At 38.0% G+C, this 24,681-nt stretch overlaps 1 protein-coding gene across 1 annotated transcript; it reads right to left on the bottom strand.

The window, feature by feature from the left end:
- Nucleotides 1–3,490: 3,490 nt before the first annotated feature.
- On the bottom strand, nt 3,491–17,914 carry Eqtn (equatorin). Its single transcript, XM_015492142.1, has 7 exons — nt 17,908–17,914; nt 17,481–17,672; nt 14,002–14,088; nt 11,499–11,543; nt 10,491–10,550; nt 8,036–8,189; nt 3,491–3,782 (listed from the first exon to the last, which is right to left on the bottom strand). The coding sequence occupies exons 1-7, from the start codon at nt 17,912–17,914 to the stop codon at nt 3,491–3,493; spliced, it is 837 nt and encodes a 278-aa protein (XP_015347628.1).
- Nucleotides 17,915–24,681: the final 6,767 nt, after the last annotated feature.

Below are 24,681 nucleotides of genomic sequence, written 5' to 3'. Positions count from 1 at the left end.
ACCTATTTCTCAGCTTTGGGCCATCCCACCGAGCATTCCTGGGCCTAGTCACGTTTGCAGGAAGGAGAAGGGGGGAAAAGGCAGGAGAACAAAAGAAGCCTAGGACATATAAAAAGGCAGAACACCTCTCCTCTTGGGATAGCATGATACCAGCTATGCCCCCCTTCCCTTTTCTCTCCCGGGAGAAGTCTATGTTACCCCTTTTTAAGTAAACCCTGCTACATATGCTTGCCTTGGCGTGCTTCTCTAATGTTCAAACTTCAACACGTGGGGAAGCAGGATTCGTCACTGGTAACCGGTGGTATCACAATGATGGGAGCGGCTTTGTGGAAAAAGAATGATACTGAGCTGAATATACCGTAGTGTCACTGCATAAGGCACTAGAAGTCCATGCTCTCCTGATCAGCACATGTACACAAAAAAGCTAAATTATTGCATTCACTAGAGCTTTACAGTTGTCACAAGGAAAACAAGTACACATCTATACTGACTCCAAATATGCCTTTATGATAGTATACACACATAGAACTACTCGGAAGGAGAAAAGGTTATTAACTTCAGGAAATAAGGACATCAAACATCTGATGGAAATTCTGGCCCTAATAGAGGCAACTGCTTTCTCATCCCAATGGGCTATTAGGTACTGCCCACGACACCAAAACAGTGATCCCCACATGACTAGAGAAAATCAGAATTCTGATAGAACTGCTAAAGAAGTCCAAGAATGTGTCTTCACTGATATGAATTCACACTTAACTGTGGAAAATTAATAACCACAGGATCAGTTTACTCCCTGAAGGTCTGGCATATTCAATTTTAAAACACCTTCATGAAGGGACAGATTATGGCAGAAATGTACTGATGGATTTAATAGGGCCTTATTTGAAAGGTCCACACCTCCTTGCTTAGCATCTAGATGGCCATTTTAAGGAAAAAGTTTCACTTTCCCACCCAAGGGCATTTCTGAGAAAGGCTCACCACTCCCTCATATAACCCAACCCCTAACCACAGGCATTAGGACTTGCCCTGGCTTTGATTCCTGAGCCTCCTGCATATTTGTCACCTTTAACAAATAAATTCTTGTTTGTATGTCTGCCTGGTCTCCATCTTTGATTTCTTGCTTACCTGTGTCTCGTTCCTTACTTTCTCTTCAACATCTTCACAAGACAGTTGATAAGGTCACTCAAGGAAATCATTTATGTGTTAAAAATAATCCAGAGACTGAACACATCTCATATATCAGAAGTAGATGGAGTAGTGAATATGATATAAAGGGTTATGTCCCTTTGAACGCAGGCAAATAGACTTTGAGTCTTTTAAAAATTTTATTAGTATTTATGGATACATTTTCAGGCAGGGTACAAGCACATCCTACTAAAACTAAGACGATAACTAAGGAGATTAAATTTTTGCTTAAGTAAATCATTCCCAGGTTTGGACTTCCCAAGCTAATTCAAAGTAAAAATGAACCATCGTTTGCCTCTAAAGTCACCCCAAAAGTGAGTAAAGGTTTACAAATAACTTGGAAACAATATTCATTATGGAGACTGTAATCCACAGAGAAAAACAGAAAAGATGAATCATACCTTAAAAAGGACTTGGTCTAAACTTTGTCAATAGACTCATTTAAAATGGGATAAGGTTTTACCTATTTCTTTGCTCCAAATTAGGGCAGCACACTGATGTGGGCCTAAACTAAGCCCTTTAAAATTCTGTATATAAGTTCTTTTCTAACCTTTATGATAGGTGCCTCATCTTTTAAGTTAGAAAATGAATCTGGGATTAAACAATATGTAGGACGGCTGGGGCAGATATTAATGACCTCATGTCACTTTGCTCTTTCAAGATTTGTCCACCTGATGGATCAGCCATTCTGCCCCTTCCATCCTGGAGGCAAGCTTGTAGGAGTAAAGCCTTGGGGTCCATCGCTCTAGAGTCAAGTGAGCTCTGCCAGTGGAAAGTACATCTGCCCCTTTTCTCCATATCCTGCCTGGAACTATACCTTGGCAGAGAATCTTAAAATACATATTCAAAGAACAGTATAACTAAGATAAGTGATGATGAGTATATTGCTAACTTAAAGGAATCTGATGATTCCTTGGTAAAAGAATGATAAAGTTGTGGACAGGGATGCTGGAAAATTGTGAATACATTCTGTGCTTATACATTGATATTTCATCCTAAGTAGAAATGAGCATTGATAAAATTAGATGACAGGCTACTTGACTACCAAAGACTTTAGAATATAAAACTTCTTTTCTACAAGGAGTAGACTTGTTTTCAAATTTATTTTCTTAGATGCCATCTGAGAACAGATCCATCCTTGAAGAATGTTTAACACCCCTAATAATAATAATGGGAGCCTACATAAGGATTTATTGTATTATACTACAAAAACTATGCAAATGAATGCCTTGTACAGAACAACCCTTTCCATAAGGAAAAATAAATGAGAACAAAAATTATGTATTTCACCATGTCAAAGCTTTCTATTCCAAAAATCTTCATTCTTCTGCATTCAGCAGGAAGTAACCAGAATTGAGTCAAAGGCCTACTTTCCATAGAAATGTAATGAAGGATCTACAGTGGGAAATCATAACAGTGACCACTCCTTGGGAGTTGTCCTTGACAGTTACTTTTGCTTACTCTCTCTGATTTTTTTTTTTTGCAAGGTATCTTCCCCTCTTTAATTCTTTTGACATCTCATCCTTTTCCCCTGGCATTCTAAATTCTAAAGAATAACCCCAACTAAATGGGGTTAAGATGTTAACTGCTATATAATCTTTTTTTTAGATTTACAGAGACCAGAACATCTGGTTACTTTCAGATAATAGGAAAATATACAATGCCACTCCTGGTTCTTTTAATTCTATGCATCAACTAAAGCAAAGCATATATACACGGTTATAAGGACTAATTTGCATAAAAGAAACATTTGTCTAAAAAGAGTTATAAGAATTAGCCCCTAGGAGTTTGAGGTCCACTGCAATGTTTCAGAGAAGAAGGAAAAAGAGAACACATGCCCTGGATAATAAAGACCTCACTGGGCTGGGGTTGTAACTCTATGGTAGAGCACTTGCTTAGTACAAGTGAGGCACTAGGTTTGATCCTCAACATCACATAAAAATAAATAAAGGTATTTTGCCCATTTACAACTAAAAATAGTTTTAAAAAAGGACCTCACTCAACATATAGCATTTCTGCCCCTGCCTGCCTTTTCTTTCCTATAAAAGTACTTTATTCCCTGGATCCCCTAAGATGGAGCTTTGAGGACAGTAGGCCCCACCATCTTTCAAAGTGCTGGACATCTAGTAAACCTGATTCATTTCAACCAACTCTCACCAAATAAAAATTGGTTTTCAAGTGGTGAGCAGCCCAGATCTCAGTCTGATAAAATGGAAAAACAAATTAAATGTCTCAGCAATTTCAAAATGATGACATTAATGTGAGACACAAAGATCTTTTTTTATGACAAAAGAATTAAAGTTATCTATTTCTCTTCATGGCTGTCCTCACACAACTCTTCACGGTTAATTAGTAAACATGATGCCTCAATTAAGCCTGCATCATTTGAGCATGTGGAAACCACATCTGTTATGGTTTTAGATTTTGATATCCTTGTTCTTGATGGTTTCAGCTCTGGAGAAGTGGCATACAAATATGTGCTGCTGTCTTCTGCACTCTTAGAAAAAGATGTATCTGATACACCTTCTGACGGATGAAAGTAAGACAGGGTTGCCAGCTCTGGGTTGATGGAGTATTGACTGTCATAAGTTTTATAACTGGAAAAAAAAAGAACAGATAACAAAAATTGTGTTTAAGTGTGCACATTTGTAACTAATTCAATATAATTCATTTATATTTTATTTATAAGAAATAAAATATAATTGAATTGTAATATAATTGTCCAATGTACTAGTTCATTAATAACAGTATGTAAATGATATAGCTTTTCTTTAATATTAATCTTATTATATTTAAAGCCTATGTAGATGAAGCATTTTTAAACCTTAAGACTACAATGTAGAAACCTATTTACTGAAACAATGAAGTTTGCCTTAGCAAAAGTTTAATAAGATGGAAATGGTGCTGTATGCTTGCAATTACAGCTATCTGGGAGGCAGAGGCAGGAGGATAACAAGTTTGGAGCCAGCCTGGGCAACTTAGCAAGACTCTGTCTCAAAATACAAAATAAAAATGGCTGGGGTATGGCTCAGTGGTAAAATGCCCCTGGACTGAATTACCAGTACAACTAAATAAAAGAAAAAATATTTTTTTTTAATTAAAGAGTAATAAGAAACATGTAAAATGACATGGAATTAGAGGGACTAAATACTTAGCATCAGAGTTTTAATGGACTAAAGAAATATATGTGAAAGACCTAAGCAACCACATTTTACTTGGGACCTCATTTTGCTCTGAAACTTAACCCCTGACCAACTGCAATCCTAAAGTCAGGAAATACCACAGAAAGCTCTGTGCAAACAGTTCTCTCGAAAAAAAGCCACAGACAGTGATTGCCTAAGATAGGCCAAGATATCGAAATATCAGACGCACCCCCCCCCCGCCACCTAGGTGGGGTGACCAATATCTAAACCAGAAGTCCTTCAGCTTGGCATGTACCCCCTTGGGACACCCTCATGGTTTAAACCAATCATTTTTAAGAGCATCAACCCCTTGAACTAACTAATAATCCTTTCCAGATTCTTTCCCGCCACTTGATAGGCTAATCATGTTTTAGAGTTGTTTTATGATTTTCCCGTGGTGTGTGATGATTTGCTAAGAGATGCTATGATGTATGTGAAGTCCCTGCCTTTCCCAAAGAGTGTATAAAACTGCTGCAAACCCTGGGCTCGGGGCCTCTCAGCATCAGCAGCTGTTGTGTGCGCGGAGGACCGAGCTAGCTCGCAAAAAACACCTCTTTGCTGCTTATATCCATCTTGGTCTCTGGTGGTCTTTTAGGGGTCCTGAATTCGAGCATATCATCTTTCCCTTTCTTCCGTGGTGAAGAGAATGTGGAGCAATTTTGGGCAATCATCCCAGGTAGGCTGGTGAGTAAACATAACACTATCCAGGAGAGAGATTAAACTCTTTGGGCTGTCAGAGTAATGGGGGGTTTTGATTCTTCCAATTGTATAAATCACTAGTGGAGAAGGGCCAATACTGAAGTCTAGGGTTCTCGGTCTTGTCAGGGGGCCCTATCTCCCTGAGGGGCAAGACCGGGGTGGTGTCAGGATATTGGGCAGGGGACAAGGCGCATTGGGCTCCCCCTCCGGTTCCCACTGCTGGTCTTTCCAGTGCCCCGTCTGCTCTGCTCTTCCTGCTCCTCCCTCTGCACCCCCCTCATCGGGCTGGTTTGGGGGGCACATAGGGAGGGGGTGCAGATTCCGAGAGAAGCGGGTCCTTGCCCCCTTGGAGGACTGGATACGGTGGGGGGGGCTGACGGTTGGGTAGGTACTGGGGTTCGTGGCCTAGAATCAACCTCTTTTGCCACAAAAATGTTGGCCTCATGTGCCACATGTAAAAAGGGAGTTAGCCAATTAGGGGGGTCCTCAAGTAAGTCCATCCACCCTAAGATATAAGGGATCTGTTATGGATGTCCCTCTCTTCTCAGGCGAAAAATCACGTTCTTTACTCGGAGGACTGCACTTTTGTCAAAGGTCCCCTCCGGTGGCCACCCTACCCCAAAGTAACTAGCTTTCTTTCCTTTATCTCTATTCCCAAATTATGTCCTCTTTCCCTAACATCTGTGAAATGGTCAGTCAGTATGGTCAAAGGAGTAGTCTGAGTTTGTCCCATGTCTAAGTGGAAAGAGAAAACAGCTACAGCTATTCCCCAAATCAAGATTATAACACAGACAGACAGCAAATGCCTCACATAGCATTTCAAAGAGGATTTCAGAAGGCAGAGTAGATCTTCCATTGGACTCCCCTGGTGGCTTACGACCTGCAAAAATTCTGAGGGGGATTAGTTCCCTTGCCGGGGTGTCAAGGTGGAGGCAGACAGGACAATAGAAACAAACACAGATAACACAGAATGCACAGGGCTGTGTGGATTGCTAAACTGAGACTAAAAGCAGAGGCAGATGGAGGATCTGTCAGCTACAAAATGCAGACGCCTTTAGTAAAGGGCGATCCACTCAGAACCCAGAAGGGGCTAGGGACGTCTCCCACAATCCCCCGTCAGCGGCCCTATAGTGCGTCCACCAGGACCTTTTGCCGACCAGAAAATACAGAACCAAAACCTGCAGGCAACCAGAGTACCGAAAATTACACATCGGCAATGCCTTAATTTACCGGCCGGGTTTTCATCACCTCTCAATCGAGATGTCTGGGTAGGCTTATAAGGGGGATCCCGGACGAGCCCCCAATGATATGCTTGAGTTCTGGACCCCCCAAAGGACCACCAGAGACCAAGATCGATGTAAGCAGCAAAGAGGTGTTTATTGCGAGCTAGCTCGGTCCTCCGCACACACAACAGCTGGTGATGCTGAGAGGCCCCGAGCCCAGGATTTACAGCAGTTTTATACACTCTTTGGGGAAGGCAGGGACTTCACATACATCATAGCATCTCTTAGCAAATCATCACACACCGCGGGAAAATCAAATAACAACTCTAAAACATGATTAGCCTATCAAGTGGTGGGAAAGAATCTGGAAAGGAATATTGGTTAGTTCAAGGGGTTGATGCTCTTAAAAATGATTGGTTTAAACCATGAGGGTTGTCCCAAGGGGGGTACAGCCAAGCTGAAGGACTTCTGGTTTAGATATTGGTCACCCCACCTAGGTGGGGGGTCGTCTGGAATTTCAGATATTTCAATATCTTGGCCTATCTTAGGCAATCACCATCTGTGGCTTTTCCAAGAGAACTGTTTGCACAGAGCTTTCTGTAGTATGTCCTGACTTTAGGTCAGGGGTTAAGTTTCAGAGCAAAATGAGGTCCCAAGTAAAATGAGGTTGCTTAGGTCTTTCAATATGATTTATTAAAAATACAATAATCAAAAGAATTACTGTTAACTGTGAACATGAAACAATTCTATTAGGATTTTTGAAAATAATCGGTCACACTGTATAAATGAAAATTTAAAAAACAAGCCCCTTATTCAGGTTTTAGTTGATTTAAAAAAAAAATTAGTTGTAGATGGACACAACATCTTTATTTATTTATTTTTATGTGGAGCTAAGGATCGAACCCAGTGCCCCAGGCTTTCAAGGCAAGTGCTCCGCCACTGAGCTGCAACTCTAGCCCCAGGTTTTAGTTGAATTTTTTTTTTTATGAGAAAGAACAAATGGATAAACTTCAAAGTATAAATGAGACAGAGGAACAAATGGATAAACTTCAAAGTATAAATGAGACAGAGGATCTGCTTTTCCGAAGAGTATCAGGCAAGGCTTGCTTTGGTGAAAAATGTTAGACCCTAAGAAGATCTGCTATTAAGGGAAAATATATATTCCTTGTAAGTTTCTTGCTTAGCATCTGGATAAGTCATTTTAAGTGACAGCTGCTATTTTAAGAAAAATTTCCCTTTCCCGCCCAAAGGGACTTTCTGAGAAAGGCTCACCACTCCTTCATATCAACCCCACCCTTAACCTCCTATATTATGACCCACCTGGCTCTCCTCCCTGAACCTGCCCCATAAAAGTCCCAGAACTCAAGCCTGTGTTGCCTCTCTCCGTCTATGGAGAGATGGCCTTTATTTGTCAGCTCTGACAAATTCTCCTATGGATCTCTGCCTGGTCTCCGTCTTTCATTTCTTGCTCGCCCATCTCTCAGTTCCTTGCTCACCCATCTCCCAGTTCCTTGCTTTCTTTTCATCCCTATTGCTGACGATTGAAAATATTGGGGAAAAGTTCAAGTAGGATGTTGCCTGAGATGGCCCCATGCTCCTTGGGAATAGAGGAAATGGAGTCAAACTGAAAGACTGACAGCTCCATTATTCAGGCATTACAATATGCTAACAATTTACCCAGGACAGGAAGGACTGAGCTTGACAGCATGCATCGGTTATAAACACTGCAGAGGTTGGTGAGCTTACCTTAGCTGCTTCAGTTTGTACAGTGTGGCACTACAGAATGCCAAGAGAGCGACAAATAGGAAAAGGGTCATCAATGAGATACCCAGCATTAATTTGATCTTGATATCCTCTAGATCATCTGATTTGCTTATTTTTGTAGTGTTGACATCAGATTCTGACAGGAAAGAAAAAAAAGGCAATGGAGAAGAGTGAATTCTTGATGTTTTCCCTGGAGATTGAGGATGGTAGAAGATGCAGAGAAACCCCATGCCACCCTCAGTGTCCACTGCTCATTCTCCTACCACAGGCAATTCAGAGAGAAGGCTACTTCCCACGCCAAGCACTCCTTCCTCTTTACCCTTCACAGCACTCTTGGAGGAGCTGTCCTTAGCTCCATTTTGCAGGATCTCAGCAGTTCATGAATTTTCCCCTTGCACACAGCTAGTAAGTGGTAGAGTCTGACTTTAAATCCAGGTTACCAGATGTCAAAATGTGTATATAGCAGACTTTCTCCCTGACTTTCCTGGAAACCAGTTAAAGTAATTGATCATCTTTGTAGAGATGACTATTAATATGATCAATGTACACACAAGGCACTAGTGTTTCAGAAGAAAAGGGTGATGTTGTTCTGTTGTTGCAACATGTACTGGTTGTTCTTTGAAATAAAAGGATGGTGTGTGCAGGCTCTCTCCATGAGGTTTAAGGGCTAAGCTTGCCTTTAATTACTGAGATGACTAAATCTAATGTACTTGACAGTGCATCGAGAAATGCAAACATTTTTTAACTCTTAAAAATAACTTAAATCAAAAAATGATGCCTGGATCCAGAGACATGAAGAAAATTATTAAAACTAGTAATAAAAAATGCCTCTTTACTGACAGATCTGACCTTTTCCTGAATATTCATCTGACTTAATAAACTTGGTTGTCACTTCCTTTTTTTCACAGTTCCTCCCACCCCCATTCCAAATGGTCCAAAGATCTTTCTTTTATGTAATAGTTAATAAGCAATAACAAATTCCCATGTCTGAGCTCTCTGATAAAACTTAAAATGGTCAAAGTGTAATCTTCTTCCCTGTGGAAGGAGATGTAGAGAGCAGTCAATGGCTGTTAGCTGACTCTAAGACCAATTGTTTGGAGAATAATCCAACAAATTGTTAAAATGGAAAATTCTCCTAAGTTGCTTTTCTGACTCCTTAAAGAGTCATTCTAAAGAGGCTTGTTCATAGTGCATTTATCAAGGTCATGGTCAGAACCAGAGAAGAGTTTGGAATTCCTAATCACTGAAATAGCCAGTTACAGGTGTGGGACAGGTTTTTGCTCTAAGCCTCAGTTTCTTTCTCTATAAAATGGAGATAAATCCAACTTCATGGAGTTGCTGTGAGGATTGACATAATAATGCAGCTAAAACTCCAGAATACCCTTTGTGTGCTCAGCAAATGACAGAAAATCAATCAAGCCACATTTAATCACTTCAGTTAAAGAAACAATAACGCATTTTTAAAATGACCCAGCATTAGTGATCCCTGTGGATAGCATTTCAAAACAAAAAAGACTCACTCCATTTTCTTGAAGCACCACAAGGCAAATGGTGACATTCTTCAAATAATTCAGTACAGAACTGGGGTGACAGGTCTTGGATATATCACCAGATATATTTCTTTTTCCATCATTTTTTGTAGGACAGGCAATTGGGGGAAAATTAACACATTGCTTTTTCATGAAAGTGTCCATTCAAATTAGGAGTTGTTTTAAAAATGCAATTACTCCATTAAGGTAAAGTGTATTCAGCAACAGGAACTCACATTCATTACTGGTGAGAGTGTGCCATAGTACAGCCACTCTGGAGGACAGTTTGGTAGTTTCTTACAGAGCTAACTTGTGTATTATATTTTGATGATGGGCACATGAAATTATGCATTTTTCAAAACCCAAAGAACTGTAAAACACAAAGCGTGAACCTTAATGTAAACTATGGACTTTAGCCAATCATACTCTTATTTCATAAATTTTAACAAATGTGACACACCCATGCAAGATGTTAATAATAGGGGAAAATAAAGAGGCATAGGATGTGGGACCCCTATGTACTTTAAGTTAAATTTTTCACTAAACTTAAAATTCCTCTGCAATTAAAGCTTTTCTTTCTTTCTTTCTTTCTTTCTTTCTTTCTTTCTTTCTTTCTTTCTTTCTTTCTTTCTAAGACTGCCTTCTCTGTATTTCCACTCACCTACTACTCTATTTTGTTTCTCTGGGTCAGTAATAGAAGCTATGAAGCACTTGTCTGCAAATTGGTAACTGAAGAAGAATATTTAGGAATCATTACTCTTCTAAAACAGGAAATGTCCTCTTTCATGTGATGTTGGCCACCAGGACACCCTCCTGCCTGCACTACACTTTACTAGGAAAATAGTATCACCAAGGGATAATAAACATGTGAGTATTTATGTATCTATTAACTGAAGTACTCTTCTTACCTGGAATTGGTTGAAATAATTGATCTCTATCATCCATGCTCACTGTTGTTCCATTTATAGCTGTTAAAACAATAAATTGATGGTCATGGCAAATAACATTCTCTAGGTAAAATTAATATATGTTTATGATCATGTGTTTATAGAGGATGTAGGTCCTGTTCTCAATATTCATGATAATATGTTCTGCACAGTAAACAGCAGTATAACTCTGGCTTGAAGAAAGCTTACCTACCACATACATTTTCTTCATTAGACACATCACTGCCTTCTTGCATTAAAGAAAATTAACCAGCTAGTTTAACACCACACTTGGGGGCCAGCTGAAGGGATGACTGAGTGTTCTTATCAGGACATTAAAAATATATGAAGTTCTGCTGATGTCTAAATGGCCTCGAAGATGCTGAAAGCATTGATTTTGAGTGACAAAGGTATCATGGTGAGTAGATGATACAGAGTATAAATACAGAATGCACAAACAGTGAGGATTGATTGAATATTGTATATATTTCACATTTAGCATGCATGTATATCTGTGTGATACATGTATATATACATAACTACATGTGCACATACATACATTTATTTATACATGCATGCATATACTGATTTGGACAGGTGTGCATATATATTATGATACATATAAATTTTGTGCATGTATATATCTTGATAAATATTTTGCATGTTTACAAGCATCTCTGTATGTTTATGTGCACCCTGTTGCAAATACTAGAGGGCCTATATTGTGCAAGAACCTTATTTAAAAGTTTTAATCATGAATTAAATTGAATAACTAGATTTTAACATCTATATGAGAATAAGCCTTTGGGGAAGCGGATTAAAAACTCTCTTTAGCACCTCTCTGGGTTTGTTTGGCATCTGCTATTACATATGGCAACAAAACATTGACTTATTCTTAGCACTGTACGTATTTAGACTAATCATGGCTTTCTTATACAAGATTTTAGAGAACCAAATCTTTTTTCCCAGCTGCCTATGATATGAATTTACCTCTAGCTAACATTGTCCAAAAATCTGGAACATTTGGAGTTGTTTCTGTAGGAAAAAAAAATGATAAGTAAGAATACATTGTCTTAAATTAGATACCTAGTTCAAGACTTTAGAGTAGACCCATCCTGTATTGTTATGATTTTACAAATATTTCTTAAGGAAAAATAATCTTGGCAGAAAAGTAAAGTGGTGGTGTTGATTTTGTAAACTTTCACTCACAATATCTTTTCCTTTAATAATTTAGGAAACCCGTATCATTGACTCTATCATATATATATTTCTTCCTCAAGCAGGTAGATTTTTACATTATTATTAAGCTATATCTAATACATTGATATGTATATAAATAAAAACTCAGATATATATGTAAATATTTTAAGTTGGTAAATGTTTTCTTTTATACAATATAAATATACGTTCATTTAGCAGTATGTATTTTATGTAGATACAAACATAACACTTTTTGAAAATAAAATTTATAAAAATCCCAGTACCTACTCCTTGCCAGAAACATCTGAAATTTGACTCAAGACATTTACCACTTAAAAGATTTTATAGTGACTTTAAAATGTAGTAGTATAAATTCTTTAAGCATGCTATTCCTTTACATAATGCTCAGAGTGGTGAATATTATAATTTTAAATCATATGACATGATCCAGATATGAATACAATATAGTAGTTTTAATACTTGGCCTTTTGCGACGAAAGTGTTTTTCTTCAGTTGTTATCCTGGCAATTTTACCTAGGAAGAGAGATAAAGAATTATCAATATATGAAAATATTGGATAAACATCTACGATATTAAGCATATTTTGAAGCAAAAATACAACATAGACAAGGAGAGAGAAGAGATGGAAGAGAAAGATGAAGTTTTCCTGAAATAACTTACAGAGGGGAAAGGACCAGGCACTGAAGAATAAGATTTGGGGATGATGGGCTGCCTGAGGTGAGGTTAACATGCCTATAACTTGAGAGAGAGGAAAAGCAAGGCCCAGGGGGCCAGGCTCCTCTGGAGGTCTGGGAAATCACTGGCTAAGACACTTGGTTTCAAAGGTCAAGGCACAACCTTAAAATGACAGCTGTAGTCCAGAGCAGCCTGGTTGTTGTTCAATGTGATGACCTGAAGAGGAGGCACCGAGAGTGTCCTTGTCAATTGGAAACAGTTTGGAATGAAAGGATTTGGGACTGCACATTGGATCGGCAGGCCTCATTCAGCACCCATCTCAGTCTATAATGTGTCTGTCTGGAGGTACATCACTGAGACAGGTGTGGGAACAATTGAGACTGGAGGCCCATTTCCCCCATGTAGTTGGCAATCTTTTTTTTAGTTAACTGCTCAATGCAGGAGCCAGTGCAAGTTCCATATGGAGTTCAGACCTTCCCAGGAGTGGGGAGTTGAACAGAGAGGCAGAATGAATCCAGCCTGAGCCCACAAACCCCTTTCAGGTATCCTGCTGACAAGGAAGGATGGAAAGGGAAACCCATTACTAGAGTTGATGCTGACTCAGGGGAGACTCAAATGAATGGTAAGGAATCTTTAAACTCTGCTAGACAATCATTTTCTTCTTCTTGGGAGAGGAGCATTCCCTTTCCCTGCCAGCTTTAGGATCTCTACTTCATTCAGTGATCTTCAAAGTTATCAGGGAGATCTCCATTGCCTCCAGGGACTCTCCTCTAGGGCATCCCTCCCATGACAGAGTGTCTCCTCTATCACAATCCCCTTGAACACTGCAGGAATTCCTTATCCCTATCCAACTTTTGTGACAGTCCCTTGGGGGCCTGGATTGTGGGGATACAATTTAGTTTTGGATAGCTTTTTCTTGTGTCCTATGGCTCTCAGTAGCACACATCCTGAGGGGTTGTGAGGTACCTGCACTGCTTGAGAGATGGGTATCTGGTTCTTATCCCACATACTTCAAGATGTTTGCTATGCACAAGTCAGATTCCTATGAGGGAGTATCTAATTAATGTTTGCCTCAGAAATGTCACTGTCTCACAAAGTTTGGAATTGCTCAGAAATATTCCATGATTGCTAATGCCTAATTATAATCGGGCATTTTTCAGTCTGGGTTTTCCCAGTGTTGAAACTGCCACAGCCAGAATCCTTCTCTCCTCTCTGTTGAAGGCTTTTGAAGGTCTACAAAGTAGAAAGGAACAAAAATGTAGGTTGAAGAAAGTTGCATCATTTCCTATAATCCTCAATTCAGTTATTTGATTTTCCTTTCCCTGCAGACCCAAAATATGAGGTTTAGAATTGTAAGAGCATCTCTGCCTTTTGAAATTTTCAGGGCAATGGACCTGAGCCTCAAGGATATAGAGTGGGAGGAAGAATGAGAAAAACCTAAAGGATAACCCAGAAGTAGCTGGATCCCTGCATCATAGCATCTACTTTAGAGGGAGAATTTTAGTCTGTTTAGGAACAAAGACTTCTTTCCTACACACCAGTGTCTTGTGGTGCTTTAAGAACTTTCATATGTTCAACAGTGACTTTCAGGACTTACGGTGCTTTACAGCAAATCTCAGACCCGTTGTTGCTGTGACATTTATTTCAGATTCTGTACCATTTGGATTTTTTGTGGTGAACACATCTGAAAACATAAAATCAAAAGTCTTCAGCAAACAGATAAGTCACTTATTCATTAAATTTTTTTCTCACAGGAATTTTTTTTTCTTTAAAACACATTCACTAATTTTTAAAAATTATAAAATATTTGAGTCATTTTTCATCTTCAAGAAAGATAGAAAGAAAGGAAGGAAGGATGGATGAGGGGAGGAATACACAGGGCACAGTAATACACTGCAGGAATCTCAGCTACTTGAGAGACTGAGGTGTGAGAATTACATTTTGAGGTCAACATGTGCTACTTAATGAGATCCTGTTTCAACATAAATAAAACAGGAATAGAAAATTAGCTCAGTGATAGAGCACCTGCTTCACATTTACAAGGCCCATCGTTCAATCCCAAGAACTGCAAAAAACAAAAACAAAATGAAAGTGGGCCAGGGTCAAACAGAAAATTCATATGAAAAAAAGCCAAAATAGTATGCTTAAGCTGAATGTCTTTAAGAAACAATTATTGAGGAAATTCTTGGAAAAAAATATGTTGGTACAGAAGAGATGCCAAAATAAATTTGTACACGTGCAATATAATCATTGTTTGTACTGATATTATCAAAAAACAAGGAAGAAACATTCATTTGTATCTTCGGTGAGACTATGAAACACTTCAGCTTAAAAACCAAGTGGATCAACAACAAATAAGGTCTCCCACATATACTTCCATTTACCCATGAACAGAAAGAATGCTACCCCCTAAGTGTCATTGTCAGGTTGGTTACAGTTCAAAGCTAATGAACATATTCACTCAACCAAGGGGTAAAAATAATTTAGGGCAAAATTGCAAACTGAACATATATAAACATGTGTTTCTTCTTTCCAAAATATCATGGATGACAGAAAATTTTGAGCACACATAAATACATGTGCATGTTTAATATTTACATAATGTATTAATTTCTTTAAGCATATAACATGAAAAAGATAGTACCATTAACATACATAATTTGTTATAAAATTTCTGAGGTGGATCTATGGGGAAAATCACAGGCCAACATTCATATTATGAGTTAGAAAAATTAAAAAATTGAAATACTTTGGTATTTTCGTGCAGAGAATTCAGATAAAGAACAATACATAGAGCAACAATGGACCCAATTTCATATGACAATGGGATCATATTAAATATGAGACTCACATAAGGAGAGAATCAGTGTTAGATAATCAGCTCTTCTCTTTGAAAAGTATGTCTTAACATATATTATGCCATATTAAAAAATCATTAGATTTAAGTTAAAAACAAAAGTTGGAAATTATTATAAAAAGTTAGGAAAATATAACATCTTGGATTAGATAAAGCCTGTCTAAGCAAGACAGAAAATGCAGGAATTATAAGGGAATTAACAGAATTGATTTTATAAAACTCAAAATTTTCTCTATGATACTCAATTTTGAAGATAAGCAGTAGACTGGGAGAAAATTGTTAATACTTTTATCATAGAAATAAGGTTAATATACTATATATAGAAAGAGCCCTTGCAAATCAATGAAAATCCATACTAAGAAAAATGAGCAAGATATTAACAGGTTAAGTCACAGATATGTAAATTAAAAATAAGGATTAAGGAAAATATCAATCACACAAATAATTAGAGTGCAAATTACAAAAGCAAAGAAAATATATTTGTCACTTATCACATTCAAATATTATAATTGTTGCTATTCACTGTGGAGAATTTTGGGGATGTAAACTGGTGAATAATTTTTTGCAAAGCAATTTGGGGTATCTACCAATATTTAAAAAGATAAGACATTAATATTCAACAATTTCAGTATATAGCTTTTAGCCAAAGAGAAATATAATCAAGAATATTAGGGGGAATTGAACATAATCTAAGTGTTCTCTAATGAGATAATTGATATATTAATGAACATCATTTTATTGAATACTGTGTATCCATTAAAAATAATGAGGTAGATGTTAAAAGAGCCAAAACTTATTAAAATTAAAAAAAGTACTTTGTATAAGCTCATTTGTGTTTTGTGTATATTATGTATAAAATTTCAGAGTTTTTAAAATCAAAGTAATTGTCAATTAATTGCCAATTGTCAAATTGATTTATAGATCCTGTTTGGTACAAAAAGAGGTACATCCTGAAGAGGATGTATTTGAACTTTTCTGTTCTGCATATCTATATGCAGAGGTGTTCCAGAGGTCACCTAGAACTACTCCTGCCTCTGTTCCTGCTATCACACCTCTGTGATTAGGGATGTATTTAATAAAAGAGAAAACAATAGTACAACTTATTGATTATAATTTCGAAAAAGCACCGGAATACACACACACACACACACACACACACACACACACACACACACATATATATATATATATATATATATATATATATATATATCTTCATTATTTTTTCTGTTGTTCTTTGGTTAATGTTAATAAGGATCCCATAATAATTAAATTTGATCTTAGTCTTTAGTTTTAGTAATAATTTCTTATGAAGTTTTTACTTTTTAGAATAGTACACCTTATAACAAATTGCAGAAAGGAAACCCATATAAAGTAATAGTGAGTTATAAAACTGAATTTCAATGGAACTTTCAAACATCTAAAGTAATGTTGTTATAGGTTGAATTGTGTCCACCCTTCCCAGCCCCTCCGAAAAAAAGCTTATGTTGAAGTCTTAACTCCTGGTACCTCACAACGTAGCCTTATTTGGAAACAGCTTTGTTGCAGATGTAATTAAGATGAAGACAACTGCAGTAGCATGAGCTCTTACTCAGATGGCTGATGTCCTTACAAGGAGGAGGAAGTGTGGACACAGAGGCACAGGAAGAACACCCTGTGAAGAGGGTAAGGCAGAGACTGAAGAGAGACTTCCTGCCACAAGCCATGGCACACCTGGGCTGCAGAAGCTGGAAGAAAGGAAGGATCCTCCCCCTCATGGCTTTGGGGAGAGCCTTTACTTGATCCACTAATATTTGGATTTTGGACTTCCAGCCTCCAGAACTGTGAGAAGAGATTTCCACTGTTTTGAGCCTATGAGTACTCACTGTGGTACTTTGTTTCACAAGCCTTATAGAACCAACACACCCCTTTGGATACATTTTGTTTAACTAACCATCAAATGAGGTAAGTAGCCACAATGCTGTGATGAACTACAGTCATTAGAATAATCTCCAGGAGAATCCTGCTAAAGTTTCAACATCTCAGGAAATAAACTGTAGGAAAATAAGGATTTCATTTTAGATGCTGAAAAGTGTATATGGCAAATCAGAATTTAAGAAGTAGGCAACCAAAAGATTTTGAGCATTTAGAAAGGAGAGTTAAGGTAAATCAAAGCTGTTAAAAATCTATTGTTGCAGGTTTTTTTTTAATATATATTGCTATTAACTTAAAAGTCTTACATTGTTTTATATCTTTGTAATAATTGCCAGTTTTCTCATTAGCAGGAGTAGTATCCATATGTATTTCTTCTTCATGTTGTATAAAAGGAATACTTTCAGCATTGTTTCCTTCATCACTTATGGAAATATTATTATCCACATTTTCATCTTCTTTATAATAATCTTCATCAGAAGAATTCACTTCAGGAAGCTCTAAAAAACGTACAACACGCCATGGATCAGAAATATGTTGCTTTCCTTTGCAACTTTCTGCTTTCCACCTCAATGTTTCATAAACAATTTGAGTAAGTGATTTAAAATCTAAGTAATGCCATGTCCCCCAATAAACTTTACACCATCCTGTACAAAGCTGCCACATACCAGTGTTCCATGGTTAAGGGTCATCGTTCACATCTACCATTCTGTGATATTTGAAATGTCTACTCACCTTCCATGTTCGCTTTCAGGTTGCTAATCCCTGAGGGAAAAAACCCAGATAAAAAAATAAAAAATATAAAACTCATTGGGAAATTGTTGTGATTTATCCAGCGATCTGTGACTTCTCCTCAGATCTTCCTTCCTGTGTCACAGGAGGTCTTAAGACTAAGTAGGACATTATGATATCACTGCCCGTGGGAGTCAGAATGCTGCGGAGCGTTCCCCAGAGCTTTGTGACTCGATCTCCATACTATTTCATCTTTGGCACTAAAATGGGTTTTAGTATTTTTTTCCAAATAAACCATTATAAGAGTTTCTCTGAAAGTTAATAAATATGGTTTCAAGAAAGAATGTTAATTATTGGTTTCTGGGTTTTAAAGAACCATTGATATTCTATGTAGTAAAATTAAAAGCGACCATTTTGGTTTTAATACAATTACAATATGTTCTTTGGGGTAAGTACAATCAAAATATGTGCTAAAAACTAGTCAGAGAAAGCAAGATTCAATCCAAATGCCCTGCAAGTTCTGGTTTACGGATTGTTTAACTATAATTCTTGGGGAAAATTTTATGGAACTCTCATATTGGGATTCTAAAACCTAGATCCTATATAAAATCTTTGTTTTGTTTCATATATTTCTATTAACAAAGTCCATATTTTACTTCACATACAGATTGAAAAATGAATATAAAGTTTAAGTGGTCATAAGAGTACTCAGGAATAAATAGTGATATTTCATGGATTATTGATATAATATTACCATAGATTATTCATATATTATCTCAAGTAATAAGCCATAAAGACAGGAAAGTAAATGGGCCCAATTTTTCTTCATGATATTAAAGGCTCACCTATCTTCCCATCTCAGTTTTAGCTATAGTTCATCATAGCCTCTCAACACTAAGAGACAGTGGTAATCAAAATACCACAAGCATCAGGAAAATTCAGGATGACTGTGAAAGGACTTGAAAGTTTTCCAGTGCAGCGAAAACTCACAAATTAAGTCCAACCTTTGGTTCTATCCTGAACATGACCTAGAGAAATGGACTCAGCACTGAGTTCAATTGCCTAAGGCGAGGAAGAAGCAGAGAAGACTCGTCAAAGGGAAAAGATGTCAGGCTAGCAAGCCTCAGCCTGGGAGCCTTAGTCAACCAAAGGCAAGTGGACCCATATATAGCACTGGTTTTCTTTTGGACCATTTAGCTCATTGTCAAGTGAAGGCTGGGAGGGAGGAAAGAATGTGAATGAATAAAGAGCTGGCAGACCTTTGGAAACCTTTCCTTTGGTATCTTTCTAACAGTCTGCAACATAAGAGAGAAACCTAAAGCAAGCATACCCCATGGGGCTACAAACCACCACAGGGCTTTGGAGGACACAGCCATGAGGAAGCTTGGTAAAGCACAGAATTTCACAGGAGGAGGAGTGGCATCTCATGGAACCACTAGCTGGACCTGATGATACCCAGGAGACAGAACTAGCCAGAGACATGTCAACCACTGTGTGCCCCAAATCTGTCAAGGATGTGCAAGTGCTTGGTCAATGAGTGCTTAGTTCAGGAAGCGTTCAAGTGCCAAAAGTCAGCTTTGCATTTTTGAACACAAAAGAGAATTTTCTTGTTTCACCATATATTCCTCTCTCTGCTGGGTCCTCTTCTAGTCCCAGGACAGTTATTTTTATTTGCTGATATGACAAATGCTCTCCACAGGTAATTGCCTTGGTAGAGCCCAACTGTGCTAGACTTATTTTAAAAATAGCGTTAGATTTCATGAAACTATTTCAGTTAATTTGAATATTGATTCTAATTTTCCTCTGTGCATTGATTCATCCTCCTTCTGAAATGTCTCAATAGTATGCTCCCAAATTCCTGTGTTGAAGCTCGAACCCCCATACTTCAAAATGTGGCCATGCTTGGAGATGTGGTTGCTGCAGATACAGTTTGTTAAGATGGGATTATCCTGCAGTAGTATGGGGCCCTAAAACAACATAAGTGGTGTTCTTATAAACAGGATGTGATTTACACAGAGGGACACACAAAGAGAATGAGAACGTCATGTGAAGATAAAATAAAGACAGAGACGAGGGAATGCAGCAGAAGCCGAGGAAAGCCAGATGGCCAGCAAGCCACCAGAAGGTGTGAGAGGCCTGGGACAGGTGCTTCTTTTCAGTCTTCAGAAGAAACCCACCTGCAGACACTTGATGTAGGGCTTCAGACCTCCCAAACCAGGAGATGATACATTGGTGCAGGTTAAGACACTCAGTTGGTGGAACTTTGCTCTGGTAGCTCTAACCTACTAATTCAATATAGAAACGTTTTTACTTAGTGGGAAGAGATTATGGAAACAAAAAATTGAATGTTTCCTCCCTGAAGGTTATAATTTTGGGCTGTAATTAGTTTTCAATAAAAGTAGATAGTCTATTACTCAATATGTTAGAAACTTCCCTTTACAGGAGTGTGTTCATTTTCTTTATATTAAATAATATTTTAATTCTTTAACGAAAACCTTAAGAAGCCTTCATTGTCAGTGCCAAGAATGTTATTGGATTATATTTTCTTATCTATGACTTGATTTATTTTATGTATGATTTCATGTTTCTTGACCACATCTGTATTATAAACCCCCTCTTATTTTTGTATCTTCTTCTACAAGATCATTGAGCTCAGAGTAAGATGGCTTATATTTGAGTTCAGTTCCATTAATTTTATCCATACGATCATGAACTAATTACCTTTTCTCTGACTCTGAATTTGCTAAACTGGAAATTTGGAAAATTAAATTTCACAGAAAGTGGATCCTTTAAATATCTATTGGGTTGAATGTCTATTGGTTTGAACTTATCTGAATTTGCCAAGTACATATGGACTAAGAGTGGCCAGATTTTCATTTCTTTTGGGTTGAATTTACTTACTAAACTTTCTATGTATGTAATGATTAGGAGTGGTAAGATTTTCACATATCCTTTTTTAAAAAATATATGTATACTGAGGATTGAATTCAGAGGTGCTGTACCACTGATCTACATATCCAGCTGTTTTAAAAGTTTTCAGCTTTGAGACAGGATCTCACTAAATTGTTGAGGATAGCTTAAAGTTGCAATCCTCCTGCCTCAGCCTCCATAGTAGCAGAGATTACAGGTGTGTGCCATCACACTCAGCTTATATACCCTTTTATTAAGAAGCAGAGCATGTCAGTAGAATAGGCAATGAAGTTGAAGACATATACAATTTCAGAAATAAAACAATGTTACAGAATAGTTCAAAACATATTTTCAAAGAATGTTGACTTAGTCAGTCATCCTTACCTTGAACAAAGTTCATTAAATGCAGATAAATTCTACAAGATCTTAATTAGTTGTTGTGGCCCATGAACATAAGCCACAAGGCCTTGCTTAAAATATTACTTTGAATACTATTTTCCTTAAATCCAAATAATAAGTTCACACACTGCATAAAATAGAATAAGTGATTAAATAAATAATTAGTTTCAACCTTATAATTTTATAAAACTAATAATGAACTCTGTTTCATCAAAATGGTCAAGTTATATATCATACAGGATTTTAAATTTTCAAAGACCAAAAATATTTTAGTAAAATCGAAGGAGCCTCTTTTGAATAGAATGTCATCTCCTTTCTTTCTTTGTGGCACTGTCAGGAATTTATAGTGCCTTCTGGATTCTCATATTTTGTGTGCTAAATTAGAATATTGAACCCCTGCTTGTGACTAGAATACAAAGCAGTAACAGTATTTCTCTCATTCTGAAATCATTCTCATGTTGCCTAAATCACCTGGAGATGATACTTAGTGGCTAACAGCCCTGCAACCATCCACTGACTCTAAAAACAGATTCCAAGATGGCCCCTCATGATCCTCTCCTAGTTACTCTTGCTTTTGTGATAATTTCCTCTTTGTAAGCATGAGTGAAACATGTAACTTGCTTCTAACCACTAGAGCATGGCAACAATGATGGGATGCCACTTTTATGACTGCATCAAACCAGATTGTAACTTGCATTTTATAAATGGATTATCCCCTTTGCTGACTTTGGTCAAGTAAGCTGCCATTGGGCAGATCCATGTGGCAAGACAAAGAGTGTTCCCCAGAGCCATTAGCTAATAAGCAGCTGAGGCTCTCAATCCAATAGCCCTCTAGGAACTGAATCCTGCCAACAGCTACATGGGTTTAGAAATGAATCCTTTCCCAGATGATATCTTCATTGTAGCCCTTGTAAGAGATCCTGAAACAGGGTACACCTACATCATGGCCAGCTTCCTCAATTCCAAAAGCTATGAGATACTAAATCTGTATTGTTTTAGGCCAACAAATCTATTATGACTTATTACATAGCCATGCAGAACTGATACAGTGGCACTCAAAGATGAATATAAATAAGGCCTACAGTGGTCAAAGTCAAGGGAGTGCATTAGGTGCTCTAATAAATGCAAATTTCTAAATCCCACTCTCTGGATTCTGATTTAGTAATTCTTGAGCAAGGCCCAGCAACCTGCTATCACCAGCCACCTGTGGGCTGTGTGTGGACTGTCACAGTAGCCTCCTGAGGGGATAAGTGGCATTGGGAACTCCCTGTGGCACCCCCCACAGGGATTGACCACCTGATGCAGGTGAACTTCTCCTTCAAGGTCTGCCAAAGATCCCACACAGCACCTGAGATGGGTATGATCAGCCAAGATGTCAGCCAACCTGCTGACTGCAAGACATCATAAAGAAAGACTCCTCCTTGAAACCTTATCCCTGTCTTTGATGGACCCCCTTAAATAAACCACCAGAGCCATTTTCCTTTTGTCTAGTTCCAGAACCCATGTGGACTAGATATATAAGGGGCTTCATTTCCTGTAAATATATTTTTGAGTATTTGTGCTTTGTTATTTGCTAATTATCTGAGATTGTAAGTTTTAGGATGGCTTGGATTCCCATGGGAAGAAAGAACCCTGCAAAGAGACGCTGGCTATCCTTCCCTCCAAAAACCTACCTCTTTAAGTAGCACCCCTGTGATTTTGAGACAGGTAGCCAGCCCTCTCACTACATCTTGAGAAAAATTCATATAATTATTATGGTTACTATATGGAATTTTACTGTTTATAAACAAATATTTTTTAAAAACAATATCATTTGGGATCCATCCATACATGAGGGTAAGATTCATTATTCCTGATTCTACAGAAATCCAATGAAGATTATTATTTAAGTCAGCCTTTGTACTGCTGTGACCAAAAGACCTGACAAGAACAATTTCAGAGGAGGAAAAGTTCATTTTGGGTCTCATGCTTTCAGAGTTTCTCAGTTCACAGATGGCTGGCTCTACTGTTCTGGGTCAAAGGTGTGGCAGAACATCATGGTGAAAGAGTGTGGCAGGGGAAGGCTCTGGACATGGCCACCAGGAAGCAGAGAGAGAGAGAGACTCCACTTGCCAGGTACAAAATATATACTCCAAAGGCACACCCCCAATGACCCACAGCTACAACCTATCTGCTTATAGCTACCACCCAGTTAATCCCTATCAGTGATCAATATACTGATTAGGTTAAGGCTGTCACAATCTAATAATTTCACCTCTAAACCCTGTTGAATTTGTCTGACACATGAGTTTTGGGGAACACCTTACTTTAAACCATAACAATGGTATTCCCAAAGTGTGTTCCATCAACTGTAGTACTATAAAAAGCTTCCACAATTAGCTAGTTTGGAAAACACTTCCCTTGACATGTATGCTTCTATTAGACAGTAACGGTGCATGTTAGAGCCTACAAAGTTTCAAAAGTTCTCTAGTAGGAAATCTTTTTCTAATGTTTTGCCAAAAATGTTACAAGCTTATTTGACCATAAAAATTGTGAAATCTATGGAATTCTAACATTTGCAGATAGATTACTATAACTGACTAAGAGCCTAGGAAGAGTGCTCAGCCACAGCAGGGGTGAAAATGTTAACTGAGTCAGGTTGGATTTTTCCATGTTTTCCAGTTTTGAATATTTGCACAACCAGATCTGAGGAGAAAAATCTTTACTTTCTCTCCTCAATACGTAAAAGTCTTCCCTGGAAGGCAATAGTCTAGCCAGGAACAAGACTGTTTTGTGGGGCCCTTGGGTGACATGAACCCCTCTGATAGGGGACCAAAGGGGCAAGAGCTCCCCTGGACTCTTGACTGTATAGAGAGTGTAGGGGCTTAGCTTCCCTCCTGGCTTGCTTGGTTAGCAACCTCTGCAACAGGAGCAATGAGCCCACATGTTCCTCTCCCTCAATGATTTTAAGTTTCAGTAACTGTTTGTTTTTTTTTTTTTTATCAGACTCACCCTTTTTTTATACTGTGAAGGAGGGATTCACTACACCTTGTGAAATTTTCTCATCTTTGCTTCCCAAGCTTCTGTGGGCTTTTGAGGGATAATTTATTTTATGATCCTCATGGTGTAAGAAGCTCTGTCATCAGCTTAACAAGCAAACAAGCTGAAAGGAAGAATAATCGTGTGTGTGTGTGTGTGTGTGTGTGTGTGTGTGTGTGTATGTATAATACAGTGATTAAGAAGCTCTGGAGATAAACTGTTTGGGTGTGTATCCCAGCTCCACCACTAACCAGCTACATGACCTTGGGTAAGACTCTTACCCCTAACCCTCAATATCCTCACCTGTAAAATGGAAATAGTAACAGGACTGCTTCCTAGGATTGTGACGAGAATTAGTTTATATACTCTAAATAAAATGCATGATGTATAGCTCTACATGAGGATAGGGATTTCCCCTGTGTGAGCTACCACTGTCCCAGCATGCAATCA

Source organism: Marmota marmota, unplaced genomic scaffold, assembly GCF_001458135.2.
Source record: "Marmota marmota marmota unplaced genomic scaffold, marMar, whole genome shotgun sequence".
Taxonomy (NCBI): domain Eukaryota; kingdom Metazoa; phylum Chordata; class Mammalia; order Rodentia; family Sciuridae; genus Marmota; species Marmota marmota.
This window is presented reverse-complemented; position numbering and strand designations above follow the sequence as displayed.

Excerpts from the sequence above, each read along its gene's own strand:
- Eqtn (XM_015492142.1), bottom strand. Across the intron at positions 11,544-14,001 it reads GAGATTTGCTGTAAAGCACC|AAACAACTCCAAATGTTCCA; the intron begins GTAAGTCCTGAA and ends TTTTTCCTACAG. Across the intron at positions 10,551-11,498 it reads TTGGACAATGTTAGCTAGAG|CTATAAATGGAACAACAGTG; the intron begins GTAAATTCATAT and ends TTGTTTTAACAG.